Source organism: Podarcis liolepis, assembly GCF_965112155.1.
Source record: "Podarcis liolepis genome assembly, chromosome: 2".
Classification (NCBI taxonomy): Eukaryota; Metazoa; Chordata; class Lepidosauria; order Squamata; family Lacertidae; genus Podarcis; species Podarcis liolepis.
The window spans coordinates 56,522,331-56,535,467 of NC_139555.1; the positions used below are offsets into that span (position 1 = coordinate 56,522,331).

The window sequence follows — 13,137 nt, forward strand, 5'->3', positions numbered from 1 at the left end:
CAGGGACAAGAAGGGATCAATGTGAGCTAATGCAGCTATGTGTAAGTATAGGCTGCATGTCTGTTTGCATTGGGGATTAAGGAGTGTTTAGCATAGCATTCTTTATACTGTCTCAGAGTCTGTACTTCAATGGCTTTAAGAACTTTGTCTGAGTAACTGGAATGTGACTCTAAGGGCCAAATTCCTGATCTCCCATTGTCTGTGTTGTTTCACTGTAGGGCTGGGATGGGGCACGGAGATCTGTAATAGGCAACAGCTCCCAACTGCTAACCCACTACTATGATGATGCAAGGACCATGTATGAGGTTTTTAGAAGGGGTTTTCATATCTCTGGTAAGTGTTAATGTGGACTTGTAGATCATAATGTTCATCTTCTCGCCTAAACTTCCTACTAGACCCACAGGGGGCTGTTGGCTCAGTTTCTGTAAGAGGCCAGTTGTGAACTGAACTTTGATGTTGACCAAGATTGGAAACTGCAATGGGCTGGAAGCAGTTTGGGATCTAGAAAACGAGGTGGTGGTCCAAATCGTTCACTGTGATTGATATTGCAACCCTTGCACATTGGTTCAAACAGCTTCAGCATCTAGCAGTATTAACTGTGTGTGCGTGCTTTCTGGCAGCCCCTCTTTGGGTGAACAGTAATCAGAGTATAAATTACTCTGTTCTGAAGCAAAAGAGATAATATCGCTAATTCCAGGAGGAGCTAAAATCATGCTATAACAATTCTACCAACCTTTAGGATAAATCTGATGTTATAATCACACCTCCTATAGCCCTCCCTTCCATCCCTCCTGAAAAATATGCAGTATTTTGTTCTTGTTAGATGGAGGTTTTTCTTATTTTCCCTTCTGCTAAAGGAAACTGAACCAATGGGAGGTGACATTTAGAATGGGAGTATCAATCAGATAATGATGATGCAGCCCTCTAGAGTCTAGATATATTAATAAGGCAGTGGAGGTGCTTAATGTCACAGTCACCTTCTCATTTCTAAATGAGAACACTGAATGGTCCTTGAGGGAACTTACAGAATGCAATATTCCATTAGGCAAGATAGCTTCTGTTTGCATTTGATGGTTCTCTGTATGAACTCCTGGATTGCTGACATACACCCTGACCTTGATAATAACAATGGTTTATTTTTAGTCCTGCTGAGGAGCACTCAGGCTGCCAGGAAGTGCATTATTAACCATCTTTTTGGGAAAGAATTATGGTTCTTATAGCTCATTTCATCTGTTTTTCTTTAGAAAATGGCCCCTGCTTAGGATTCAGGAAACCAAAACAGCCTTACCAGTGGTTGACCTATAAAGAGGTGAGGTTCATGTTATATTTTTCTTAATAGAACAACAACATTAGAAGAGGGTTTTTGAATTATTGCTCTTGTGGAATATGTGTTCCTTCCACACAGCAGTTTGTTGTGAACTTAGTAATGCTCACATATGGAAGGTTTCTGTAGTGTCCATATGATGTTGTCCTCATTAAGATGACATCCCATATCTTCTTTCCAATTTTATCTGGTGTTATGTGTGTCTGCCGGTGTGGTTGCTCAAGAGCGAACAGGCAAGACTCCCACTGGTCTTTTCAAGGCTTTATTATCTGTACAAAACATTTACAGTGCAGAGTGTCTCAAGTCCATGTCTGCTCACTCGCTAGCAGAATCTGGGAGTGGGCGGTCCTTAAACTTTCCCCAGCATAGCAGTCTTTTGTCCCCCATCCTACACCTCCCCTCTCTGTGTGTAAACCGACTGCGCAGAGAGGGCGTGGGCAAAGGGGGACCTGCCTCCCCCCTGCTTTTCTCAGGCCCGGTGTTGCGGCTCTTTCTAGCATCTTCCGAGCCCTGTATCACTTCCCCACTGGAGGCGGGGCTTCCCTCCTCGCCGGGTAAGAGCTGCTTTGCACGATCTTCGGAGGCTCCCTGTAACCCAACTGCTCTTCCACCTCTTGCCTCTGAGCTGATGGCAGTTCCCTGACATCTAGATTTACTATTTCTGAAGGGAGGGAGGTTAAAATCAAATTACTTAATGGGAAAACAATATGGGACAGCATTTTGATGAATATGATGTGTGGATGCTGCACAAAACTTCCATGCATGAGAACCACCAAATTCATAGTAAACAACTCATATATATATATATATATATATATATATATATATATATATTCATTTTAATATCATAAATCCCTGAATATTTTACAAAAACTATACCAATCAGTATTCCATTACTGCATCCATCAAAAGTTATTTACACTGTTTAATTTATCTTAATGCTGCCAGTGTTTTCAGCTGTACACAATTATTTCCCATATATTCAATAAATGTTTTCCAATCTTCTTTAAATGTATGTTCTTCTTGTTTTCTTATTCTACATGTTAAGTCTGCAAGTTGTGCATATTTTGTCAACTTAAGTTGCCATTCTTCTTTGGTTGACAGTAAACAACTCTTTATGAGACGCGGGTGGCGCTGTGGGTTAAACCACAGAGCCTAGGGCTTGCTGATCAGAAGGTTGGCGGTTCGAATCCCTGCGACGGGGTGAGCTCCCGTTGTTTGGTCCCTGCTCCTGCCAACCTAGCAGTTCGAAAGCAGGAAGTGCAAGTAGATAAATAGGTACCGCTCTGGCGGGAAGGTAAATGGCATTTCCGTGCACTGCTCTGGTTTCACCAGAAGCAGCTTAGTCATGCTGGCCACATGACCTGGAAGCTGTATGCCGGCTCCCTCGGCCAGTAAAGCAAGATGAGTGCCGCAAATCCAGTCTCGTCTGCGACTGGACCTAACAGCCAGGGGTCCCTTTACCTTTACCTAAACAACTCTTTGGAAGTGCCCATACACTATAAGAGCTGTTTGTGAACAGACAAACACAAAATCCCTGTTAAGAATATCATTGGATTTGCCTAATGCAATGTGCAAGATGATCCTCTGTTAATTCTTCTTAAGTGTTTTCTTTTACTTTCAGGTTGCCGAAAGAGCAGAAGCATTGGGATCAGGTTTACTCCAAAAGGGGTGCAAACCATCAGCAAGTCAGTTTATTGGGGTTTTTGCACAAAACCGGCCAGAGGTGAGCTTCAAGAAAACCAGAGCCTTATCTCCAACTTCACATTTTATTCATATTTATTGCAAACTGTAACTTATACCTTTCATAATCTCCTTCCAGTGGATCATTTCTGAGCTGGCTTGCTATACCTATTCCATGGTTGTGGTTCCCCTGTATGATACGTTAGGCCCTGGAGCCATTCGTTATATTATCAACACAGGTAAAAAGAAATGTAGATTCATTGTGAGTAAATAGCTTCATAGAAAGCTATTTTTGCTATGTAAAACAGACACAGCTTTGGCTGTTCAAAGGGAGCATTATTTCACCAATAAGAATCGCTTCACTTCTGAATCCTCACCTTCTTGTTAGAAGAATGTTAGAAGAGGAAAACAGAATGTCTTGCACACACACAAAAGACTGACTGGGTGGTATATAATGGTACTCCTTGGCAGGGTGATATAGCCAACCAAGCTACCCTAGGGCAGTTTGGTTGACTGTGTGTTTTATTGTGTAGGTTGTCAAGCCAATATCAACATTATGATATTTAATAGGTACTTTTAGTGTTAATATTCAAATACTGCATCTTTTTAAGATCCTTTACCAAGTCCTCATTCCCTACAAAAAAAAGCTATTACAATTTCAGCAGGGCAATCAGACCTAACCTGTCAAATTCATACCTTTGAATGCACTTCAGAAGATACCCAAGATGGAATTTGAACATTAAGCACTAGTATCAACAGAGTCTAGTTGTGGCTCTGTAATGGTTTCCTTTTTGGAGTTCCAGGGTAACACTAGTTCATTTCAGCAGTCATCCACTGGCAATATAGTACCAGAACACCTGCACTTTCATTTTGCGTTTTGGCTTTTTTTCTGGCAACAATCATTTCCCATCAGAAAAGATCGATCTCTCTGCTCCCTTTCTTTTTAAACACTAAAACAACTGAAGGCGTATACCAGTATTTCCAAAGGAAAACTGTCATAAAATGTGTGTGAGAGTGTGTTATTTTGTATCCTGCTTTTTGCCCAAAGACCCAAAGTGGCTCATGACATTTATAAAGTAGGGCACGTTCAGCCATGGGGAGAGTCAGGCCAGAAGATGAAGAACAAGTTGAAAACTAGGAGAACAAGTTGAAAACTAAAATTTTAAAATATTGAAATCAAGATCCACGCAAGAAAGCAAGGGTGGTTGGTGAGCCTGGAAAAGCAAGAGCTATTAAATTAAGGAATTGGTGTATTTGTTTATTTGAGCTATTCCACTGTATCGACCAGGGTGAAGTACAAAACATAGGCTGATATCTGGTGCTGGTCATACTCCAAAAAAAATCCATCCACTTTAGACCATTGATTTCAGTGCTCTATTCTGAATATGACTCAGTTGGGCATCACCAATTAAATAAAACCCAGCCAACCAAATAATAAAATAAGCAACATAGTAAAATGCACCAATGAACAAAAAAGTCAGTTAAACACCAGAGTAGGTGAATCAACATAAAGCACTTAAAATGCATTGGCAAATGAATAAACCTTAAGCTGTGCATTGAAATGATAACAATTGTTGGTCCTGCTTCTTTCTGTAAAGGGTGGGATGGGATTTCACAGATGGGAGGCCACCACAGAAAAGGCTCCTCTGCATTCCTATATCTCTTTGTATAGTGGTCAGTGACAAATTTCAATGGAGGGCGGATTATGATTTTTTAAAAAGAGAAATGTGTTGACACTGCACTGCAATTCTTTTAAACTTACTTTCTGTTTGTTTCTTTGTGTGTTTAGCTGATATTTCTATAGTAGTTTGTGATAAGCCAGAAAAAGCCAGAATCCTCTTAGAAAATGTAGAGAAAAAACAAACTCCAGGCTTGAAATTCATTATTTTGATGGACCCTTTTGAGAAGGATCTTAAAGAAAGAGGGCAAAAGTGTGGAGTTCAAATCCAGGCTATGCAGGAAGTAGAGGTAAGGTTCTTATGCACTGTTTAACTGATCTCACGTTACACTGTTTATGCAGTTAAGCAGCAGTTCCACAGAATTATAACAAATTAAAGTTATGTGATATGCCATCATAGTGTGTGTGTGTGTGTGTGTGTGTGTGTGTGTGTGTGTGTGTGAAGACTTGTCAAGACTAGCACAAGCATAAAATGCACTGATGGACAATCAAAGATGGCCAAAGTAATAATAATAAGAGGTGATTATTTTTTATGTCTATGCTTTTCATTGTGCAGTTTTTCCTCTTATTTGTCGCCATCTGATATTACAACATGACACAAGCAAATGAGAGGCACACTGCAGAAAGGCATCTGCAGAAAGTGTAACCCTGGTGACTCAAGAAAGTGGGCCAATCCACAGGCTAACCTCTGGCCTTCCAGATGTTGTTGGGACCCCCAGCCAGCATGGCCAATGGTCAAGGACGATATTCCAGCAACATCTAAAGGGCACTAGGTTAGCCACCTTCCTGCAGCAGGGCTAAAGGCCTTTGGCCAATCCACATATATTAAATTCTTCTCCTTTTTATTAAATCCTTTCAGGACTGTGGTCGAGAAAGTTGGCGTGCCCCTGTAGTGAGTATAATCTCTTTTATTCCACACTGAACAGTTCCTCATAAACAATGAGCACAATTTACCACAAACGTCCCCGGTGCAAGCATAACTGAAATGAATGAAAGCTGCAGAACAGCCTGTCTCTGTCCTTGTGCATGGCCCATTTGTTTTAATGGAAGCTGGTGCAGGGGTCTTTGTAGATGATTCTCATATTTAAGTACCATGTGGTTTTAAATGGAATCCAAGTTACTTGTGAAAAGCACAATTGGCCACGTTTCTTGCTGTGTATTAGAAGTTGTGCCCCTGGCTCCCTTTTTTCTGTTTTTGGGATATTTCAGCTTAATGGACGAGGCATGAGATAAGTAAAATGGCAGTAAGATGGGGGAAGGGAAATTTGCTTTGGAGGAGGAGGTAACACACTTGGTAAATATAGTCTAGTACAGATAAGTGCCTAGCCGAACTACATGCTAGAGGTGGCCACCGAAACAGTTATTACAAAGGCCCCTTCTTCATTACAAAGCACCCTGGGTAAACAAATTGAGTGCTTAAACATTCAATATGATCAGAGACTATGTACAAAGTGATCCACTGTGGGGCAGAAATTAAAAATTCTGAGTTTTTCTCACATGAAGTATCAGCTGAGAAAAAAATAAAGCAGTGAACTCTGAGGAAATGAATGTGCTGGGCACCTACTACTGTGCTGGTCCCGAGGGTTAACCGTGCAGCGAGGTCCAAGTCTAGTCCAAGGTCAAGGGTGTGGTATGGAGGCTGTCTGTCAAAGCTGAAGCGGGGTCCGAAGCAGGGTCCAAGGCAAGGAGTCGGGTGAGGTCAGGAACTCTGGCAGAAGAGCAGGACAGGGTGCAGGCAGGAACAGGCTACCAACAATGTTGCTCCCGCAACCTGGGACTGGGGCTGGCTGGCTTTTATCTGCCCCGAGGCATAGGGCGGCCCCGGTCCACAGGTGACTCGCCTCTTCTGGCCTGGAGGCGAACACTCCTCCTGCGGGAACTTAGTTCCCTCCACCTTTCTGCCCTGAGCCTCTGCAGCTCAGGAGAGGCTGGAGGGTTACCGGACCCAGAGGCAACCTCAGCTTCCCCTGACGGGGCTGAGAGTGGAGCACCTGCAGGCAATGGGTCCTCCCTCACCTCAGGAGCCAGAGCTGACTCAGCTGGTGCCTGCACCTGAGGATCCAGCACAGGTGAGGACCCTTCAGGCTCAAACCCCAGCCCCGGCTCAGCTGGTTCTGGAGGCGGGGACTCAGTGCAGGCTGGGATTCCTCAGGTTCAGCCTCCGAGTCCAAATCCCAGGCCATCACAACTACCCAACTACCTAAGTTCAGACAGCAGCCCCAGAGCTGCTAGAAGGCTGGGAATCACTTAAACTAACAGTACAAACAGGATTGGCTTGTTAATTAGCCTCGCTGAGGCCACACAGTGGCGTAGCGTGGGTTGTCAGCACCCGGGGCAAGGCAAGTAATTTGCGCCCCCTAACCCTAACCCCCAGATGTTGCGGCCGGTGCGGCCAGCCCCCCCTGCAGCCCCCATGCTACGCCACTGAGGCCGCAGGCTGGCAGCAGATCCTTCACATACTTTTGCTGCTCCTCCTCTGGCTGCAGATAGGAGTTACTGCCATCCCAGTTGCCCCTGAGGGCGAAGGTCGCTCTCCCACTACCTGCTTCTCTCCAGACTCTATTTTTTCCTCCCTTGACACCTTCAATGTGCTGGGGCTTCCCTGCACCACTTCCAGTCGCCTCAGGTGACAGAGGAGGAGGGAGCCAAAGGCACCAATTTATGATTTCCCTCAAGTGTCTAAATATCATGGGCCAGCCCTGAGTACAATTTCTTACTCAGAGGTAAGTCCCATTGCATCCAGTGGGACTTAATCCCAGCTAAGTGTGCATATGATTGCAGCCCAGCACTCCTGCATGGCAAGTTATTCAAAGAAAGTACCGTCATCTGCTTTGTATGCTTGGAACAAAATACTTTGGCCGGAGGGACAAAGAATTCACACAGTGGGAAAGCATAATAATTTGTCTCAAACCTGCACTGTAAGGTTAAAAATGGATAAGCAATGTACAAGGAGCTCCCTGCTCCCCTTGGGAAGGAAGGCTGGGGTGTAAATCATATAAATAAGTAAAAATAAATGAACTAAGACATTTCTTTTTCTTCCATGACTTTTCTAGCCTCCTCGACCAGAAGATCTATCAATAGTCTGTTTTACTAGTGGCACTACAGGTAAACTTTACCAGTTTTGCAAGTTTTCCTTGGGCCTTAATAATGGTGACATTGTACAGAAAAGCATTTTGATTCCATTAAAATAATATGTAAATAGATATCAGATGTATGTAAATTTAAGTTATGCATATATTTTGAAACGTATTTCATATATACCAGAAAGGATATGAAAATATACTACTATACAAATTGTAGTACACTGGCAGATGAGAAACGGATAGACTGCTGCTTTGTCAGTTATTTAAATTTATGCATTGCATTTTGAAAAATAATAGAAACATGTATGCAGAGGATATCATTAGTTTTAGTTTAACATTGCTTATTAAGTTTACTATTAAAAAAAATAAAAGTCAGCCTAGCTGAACCATTACAGCTAATGAGCCAAAGTCTCTTATCACTTGAAATGTTCACTGATGTAAAAAAAAAAAAATAACAGCTCCTGTTTTCGGATTCTGATTATTTGAACCATGTAGCCAATCCCTCTTCATTTTCTAGCAGGACATAATGAGAACTACAAACAGATCACTGCCAATATCCATGGGCTTTATCCTGAGTAACTTAGTCAGGATCCAATGTTACCCAGCAGCAAAGTAAAAAAAAAAAGCGCTAGAAAACTAAAGATAACAGAAACAATGAAATGCTGCCGCCCTGAAAAAAATCTCTACTTGTATCTTTCTCCTTAAGCCTCTCCAACCAGAGGAAGCAGGCATATTGTCCACCACCATAACCTTGCTAGCCCCTCTTAGGAATTGACTTTGATAGAAAACAAGATGATTGTAAGATGATTGTGACAGTTCTTTCAAAACTGTGCCAAATGTCCCTTCTGAAAACCTGCCATAACCAAATGGTTACATCCAAGTGATCCAAGAAGCTATCTACTAATTTTTATGACATTAATTCTGACAGGGTCGGAATAACTGATTCCAGTAAGATGACAAATGATAAAGTGATACTGTATTCTATAGTGGCAAGACATTACTTAAGAGCTGAGGTTGGACACGGCCACCCCCAAAGAAAAAAAGTTATGAATTGCCAAGGCTGAAGAAGCTGAGTTTTTCTTGTTTGAGGCAAGGCATAAAATATAACACAAATAATCTTTACATTTCTTCTACTTTCTCAGAAATTCACTTTTATAATAATAATAATAATAATAATAATAATAATAATAATAATAATAATAATAATTTATACCCCGCCCATCTGGGCGGCTTCCAACAAAACACTAAAATACAATAACCTATTAAACATTAAAAGCTTCCCTAAACAGGGCTGCCTTCAGATGTCTTCTAAAAGTTTTGTAGATATTTTTACTTTGACATCTGGTGGGATGGCATTCCACATAGCGGGTGCCACTACTGAGAAGGCCCTCTGCCTGGTTCCCTGTAGCTTGGCTTCTCGCAGTGAGGGAACCGCCAGAAGGCCCTCATCGCTGGACCCCAGTGTCTGGGTAGAACGATGGAGGTGGAGACACTCCTTCAGGTATACTGGACCGAGGCCGTTTAGGGCTTTAAAGGTCACCACCAACACTTTGAATTGTGCTCGGAAACGTACTGGGATATTAATCTGTGAGCCTAACTTTTTTTTAAAAAAAAACAAAACCTTCTTGATTGAGTCTTTTTAGCTACTGCCAAAGATGCTGAAACAGTCACTAGTGGCAATGAAGATCAATTATTTTATTAGTTATTAACTGTAGGACAAAATCTCTTTTAACAATAACTCTGTGTGTTTTGCATATTAAGTTTTTGGAATTTAAAATGCTCCTAGTGTGTGTTAGGCTAAGGGTGTGTAGACTCTGGCGCCATTTCCTGACCCAATTGAATGGCCACTGAGCAATGGAATTTTTCCCTAGGCATTTGGATTGTGTGCTGGTTTTGATCTGGATCTGATGGAAGGGCTCCAGGTGTCTGGGTGCTGCTGTTCGCATCCACATTTACATTTAACAATGTCAGTGTGATGTTTTCCGCAGCATGCTTTTGCTCTTGTATGAGTTGTGCAATACACCGGTCTAGTTCAGACCTAATGCTACACCATAGCAATTAAGCACGGCTTTCCAGATTGTCCAAACACAGACATTCTGTGGTTAATCTTAAATGTAGTTAGCAAAAGTAAGCCAGCTTCAGGGCATAGTTTAGCTTCCTGGTCTGAGGGCAAATCATGCAACCACCTTTCTGAAGCTAAGCAAGTCCAGCTCTGGTCAGTTCCTGGCTGGGTGAACCACATGTACAGAACCACATGTACACTGGCTTGGATTCCATGATGAAAGAAAGGTAGGCTGTAAATGTAGAAAAATAAACAAACATAATGAATAGGTTATGAAGCTGGTTTGTTTTTACCAGCCATGGTTAAGACAGAGCACAGTTTTAGGGTTCAGTATTAAATGCTAAATAATAATAATAATAATAATAATAATAATAATAATATTTATTATTTATACCCCGCTTATCTGGCTGAGTTTCCCCAGCCACTCTGGGCGGCTTCCAATCAAGTGTTAAAAACAATACAGCATTAAATACTAAAAACTTCCCTAAACAGGGCTGCCTTCAGATGTCTTTTAAAAAGAAGATAGCTGCTTATTTCCTTCACATTTGAAGGGAGGGCGTTCCACAGGGTGGGCGCCACTACCGAGAAGGCCCTCTGTCTGCTTCCCTGTAACCTCACTTCTCGCAATGAGGGAACCGGCAGAAGGCCCTCAGTGCTGGATCTCAGTGTCCGGGCTGAACAATGGGGGTGGAGATGCTCCTTCAGGTATACAGGACCGAGGCCGTTTAGGGCTTTAAAGGTCAGCACCAGCACTTTGAATTGTGCTCGGAAACGTACTGGGAGCCAATGCAGATCTCTCAGGACCAGTGTTATGTGGTCCCGGCGGCCACTCCCAGTCACCAGTCTAGCTGCCGCATTCTGGATTAATTGCAGTTTCCGGGTCAATCTAAAGTGGAAGTGGAATCTGCTGATCTAGTTGTGGCTGTGTGAGAAGAGAGAGAATGAATGAGTGAACAAGCCTGGGGCAGCGGGAGGGCTAGGTTCCTTCTCCTAACAGGAAACCATTTTTGCCTTCAACATGACTTCTTTTCCTGCTTCCTGCCATGTTGAGGTGGCAGCACTAGAAATTGCAGCCTAAATATGCTTGGGACCCTCCAGGACAGCAGGAGGGAGGGTGCAATGACTGTAGGAGAAAAGGGAAATTTGTGAACATAGCTCCTGTTCATTGAAGCCTTCAATGGATCAAAGAGCCTTCTGTGAATGGAAGTACGCCATACAATATAGCCCTAAGTGTTTTAAATAAAAATAATTATCATTTCTAGTTTAAACACCAGTAAGGGACTATCTAGGATGTGAGACACAGTCCAAATCAGAGGCTTGGAACCAAACCCTGTTCTTTACCTTGGGGTACATTCTTCCCATATACACACATACACTTCTGACTTGCCCTACAGGTGTTGAGCCAAGCCAAGCAGTTTTAGTTAACACGGTTATTGTATTAACACAATTAATGATAGATCCATTGCTGCTAATTTAGATGTCACTTATGGACAAAATTCTGGCCAAAAACATGTTGCTGTCTGAGTCAAGGGGCAAGATGGTGCTGCCTCCCATATTCCTCACACAAAAACCAAATGGATTGCTTTAGAGAAATCCCAGTGAGTGTCTTAAGCAATACTGAAGTAATGGTTTGACATATATAAAGCAATAACACACAAACCTTTGAAAACATTTAAAAGCTGCTTGCTTTTCAAGGTAGTCCAGGAGCAAGCATGTTCATTTTAATGATACTTCAAAATGAGGTCACTTGGAGGAAAAGCTTATTGTGCCCTCTTTCAACACCAGACAGAAAAGTATTCCTCAGGAAATGGAAAAGGTCCATTGCTAGTGGTCCCTGGAGGTTCGTTTTGTGGTTACATGTGGGGCTTTTTACACCTCCCTTCCATGAGTATGCTTTCTTTAAAACCAGGGAAATTAAAGCATTTTAAATTGTTAAAGTGCTCAACAAATCAGCTGAGAATGTGCATCCTTTTATGGCTCACTGTATACTAGATAGTCCAGAGGCAGTTTCCTGAGAGAGTCCAGTGGTGCTGGTTGTCTCTGCTGTATACCGACTATAATCTTCCCTTCAGTCTTGTTTATGACAACAGTGCTCACAGAAGTCTAATTTCATCTGCATGATAGGCATAACGGAAGGGAATCCTGATTTAACTGCAGCTGTGCTGGGATTTCAAATGTGTGCACAGAGCTCAGTTTGGGTCACTGAGGTGGTTCTGCTTTATCAGTGGTGGAGAATCTGTGGTGCTTCAGGTTTTGCTGGACTCCTCCCATCCCTGACCATCGGTCCTGCTGGCTGGGGCTGATGTAAGGCGAGAGTCCAAAAACATCTGGCATGCTGCAGGTTCCTCATCTCCGTATTATGCTTTGGTCCAGAAAAAGAAACGGGATTTCCCTTTAATTCAACTTTGGAAACTCTTAAGTGTTCCTTTGATGTATTTTTCTTCTTCCATTCTCCAGGTAACCCTAAAGGTGCTATGCTGACTCATGGGAATGTGGTTGCTGATTTTTCAGGTTTTTTGAAAGTGACAGAGGTGAATATTCTATCCGATTTATTTATGTTGCAAAAAAAATTCAGCAGAATGTATAACATGCGGTGAATCTGTTACTTTGATGTGGAAACAGCTACCGGATGTGAAACTGCCTTTTTGAGAGGTCCTCCTTGCCTTGGTGCATCTGGTGATACTCTTTCAAACAGAGCTGGGTTGAGTGTGTTTTTTTGCAGGATGCTGAAATCTCCAGATCCATCAAAATAATTCAGGTATCAGTTAAGATACTAGCCTACAATGGTCAGTGAGTCTTTTTCTACATAGAAAAGGTTTCAGAATTTTGTTTAAGTCTTTATCCTCTTTTGTATGAGGATAACATCCCAACTTGAGGATAAAGTTAGAAATATTTTGGAAAGAGGGAAGCAAATCAGGGCTGGAGCAGTGTGTCCTCAGCTTCAAAATGAGATAGCAGTCCATGTTACCTAAAATGGGTCACAGAACTCTGAACGCTTCTTCTCTTTGTGCTCTGGAATAATTGCCAATAGGAATGTCATTTTCCATCATTCTCTGTCTGTCTCTCTCTCTGTACTCCAGATTGGAGTATATACCATAAATGTATTTCCAACAGTAAAGCTTCATCTGCATTGCTGAAAAACCTCAGTCTCGTGCAGTGCCTTGTTAGGTGCACTGATAGTCCTTCCCATTGTATTTACCAACTCTTCTAACTGGTTGACTTTTGCTTTCTTAAAGCATGGGTCCTACAATTAATGCAGTAGCAGGAAGCATGGTGGGGCAGTGCCACTCATCTGACCTCCCTCCAA

General features: G+C 42.3%; 1 protein-coding gene across 17 annotated transcripts in view; it reads left to right on the top strand.

Annotated features, from left to right (window-relative positions):
* Nucleotides 1–13,137, top strand: part of ACSL6 (acyl-CoA synthetase long chain family member 6) — an 82,873-nt gene that overhangs the window by 48,119 nt on the left and 21,617 nt on the right. For all 17 annotated transcript variants that reach the window (XM_083487879.1, XM_083487882.1, XM_083487867.1 and 14 more), the window contains 8 exons: nt 219–333; nt 1,245–1,309; nt 2,949–3,050; nt 3,147–3,246; nt 4,797–4,975; nt 5,545–5,577; nt 7,739–7,790; nt 12,288–12,361. In XM_083487879.1, the coding sequence (XP_083344005.1) occupies nt 219–333; nt 1,245–1,309; nt 2,949–3,050; nt 3,147–3,246; nt 4,797–4,975; nt 5,545–5,577; nt 7,739–7,790; nt 12,288–12,361 (720 nt within the window). The remainder of the gene's footprint in view (nt 1–218; nt 334–1,244; nt 1,310–2,948; nt 3,051–3,146; nt 3,247–4,796; nt 4,976–5,544; nt 5,578–7,738; nt 7,791–12,287; nt 12,362–13,137) is intronic.